The 1589-nt window shown below is 42.3% G+C and overlaps 1 protein-coding gene across 1 annotated transcript in view; it reads left to right on the top strand.

Moving 5' to 3' along the window:
- The first annotated feature begins 634 nt into the window (after positions 1–634).
- Positions 635–1589, top strand: part of LOC131369928 (scavenger receptor cysteine-rich type 1 protein M130-like) — a 7493-nt gene continuing 6538 nt past the window's right edge. Inside the window, exons 1-2 of the mRNA XM_058416803.1 lie at positions 635–692; positions 1107–1415. Of these exons, the coding sequence (XP_058272786.1) occupies positions 635–692; positions 1107–1415 (367 nt within the window). The remainder of the gene's footprint in view (positions 693–1106; positions 1416–1589) is intronic.

A 1589-nucleotide genomic window follows, 5' to 3' on the forward strand; every position in this document is an offset into this window, starting at 1 on the left:
GTGTGTGTGTGTCTTTATGTGTCTTTGTGTGTGTGTGTGTGTGTGTGTGTGTAGAAGGGATGTTTAGCTGATGTAGTTACAGTGTGGTTTATCAGTGTGTGTATCTGCTCTGTGCAGCTGTCAGGCATTAATGCTGTACGACAGCCGAGTGTTTCCTCTCTCTGAAATCAGTGTGTGATGTGATCAACTCTCATCATTCACACACCTCAGAGACAGGAGGCGGAGCTCTGTTCATCAGTCACACACCTCAGAGACAGGAGGTGGAGCTCTGTTCATCAGTCACACACCTCAGAGACAGGAGGCGGAGCTCTGTTCATCAGTCACACACCTCAGAGACAGGAGGCGGAGCTCTGTTCATCAGACACACACCTCAGAGACAGGAGGCGGAGCTCTGTTCATCAGCGCTGACGTTATTTTGATATATATGGAGAAAGTGAAAGATGCCTCGTCTGATTTGTTATTGAGGCTGTGTGATGATTTCCTCTCATCTTTCTAATAAGGTAACAGTGAGTGTGATTGGCTGTCTCTCTCTCTCTCTGTCTGTCTCTCTGTAGGGGGCTGAGTGAGGAGATACACTTCTCTCAGTCTCTCTGGGTGAGTGGAGGTGAACACATCGTGTACAGTGAGGAGGGAGATGGAAATCTGTCTGACTTTTATTCTTCTCTCATCCACACTCACACTCACAGCAGCTGGTAAGTTCACACTGATTATTCACACCAAAACATCACACACTTCTCACTTTAACAGTAGGGACGAGTTTTAATCAGGAAATGTCAGAAATTTTCCTGGACTGATTGTAACTTTATAAACAGTGAAAGTGTTTGATTTTTATAGAAAAAATCTATTTTAGATTTTTAGATTTAAAAAGATTTAAGATTTAAAAAGCTGTACATGAGCGTACACACATCATCCTCAGGGTTTGTTCTGAGGCGTCACTTATACAATCAGCTCCAGATTAATGTTTAGAGTTTAGACATGATTTATTGTGAGGAAAAAATAACTTAACTAACATAAGACTCTGTGTGTGTGTGTGAGAGAGAGAGAGAGAGAGAGGGAGAGAGAGAGAGTTGAAATAAAATCTCTCTCTCTCTCTCTCTCTCTCTCAGACAGTGTGAGGTTGGTGAATGGTGGAAGTCGCTGTGCTGGGAGAGTGGAGGTTCTTCAGGATGGTCAGTGGGGAACAGTGTGTGGTCATAACTGGGATGAGGTCGATGCTGCAGTGGTGTGTAGAGAGCTGCGCTGTGGGGAGGCTGTAAACGCACCACAATATGGTCACTTTGGACCAGGATCAGGACCAATCTGGATGGTTGGTGTGAACTGTAGAGGATCAGAGTCGAGACTGAAGGACTGTGGGTCATGGGGGAGAGGGGAGCGTTACTGTAATCATAATGATGATGCTGGAGTCACCTGCTCAGGTAAACTTCTGTATTTAGAACAAACACTGGAATTAGTTATGTTATTATTATGATTAAATTGATGGATTTGAATTATACCATGAAATAAATGTTATTAAAATTATGATTTCATTTAAACATTTTTAAACAATATTTTATAACATTTAAATGATTTCTTGATATTCTGTCTTGTTG

This window comes from Hemibagrus wyckioides, linkage group LG19 (genome assembly GCF_019097595.1).
Source record: "Hemibagrus wyckioides isolate EC202008001 linkage group LG19, SWU_Hwy_1.0, whole genome shotgun sequence".
NCBI classification, from domain to species: domain Eukaryota; kingdom Metazoa; phylum Chordata; class Actinopteri; order Siluriformes; family Bagridae; genus Hemibagrus; species Hemibagrus wyckioides.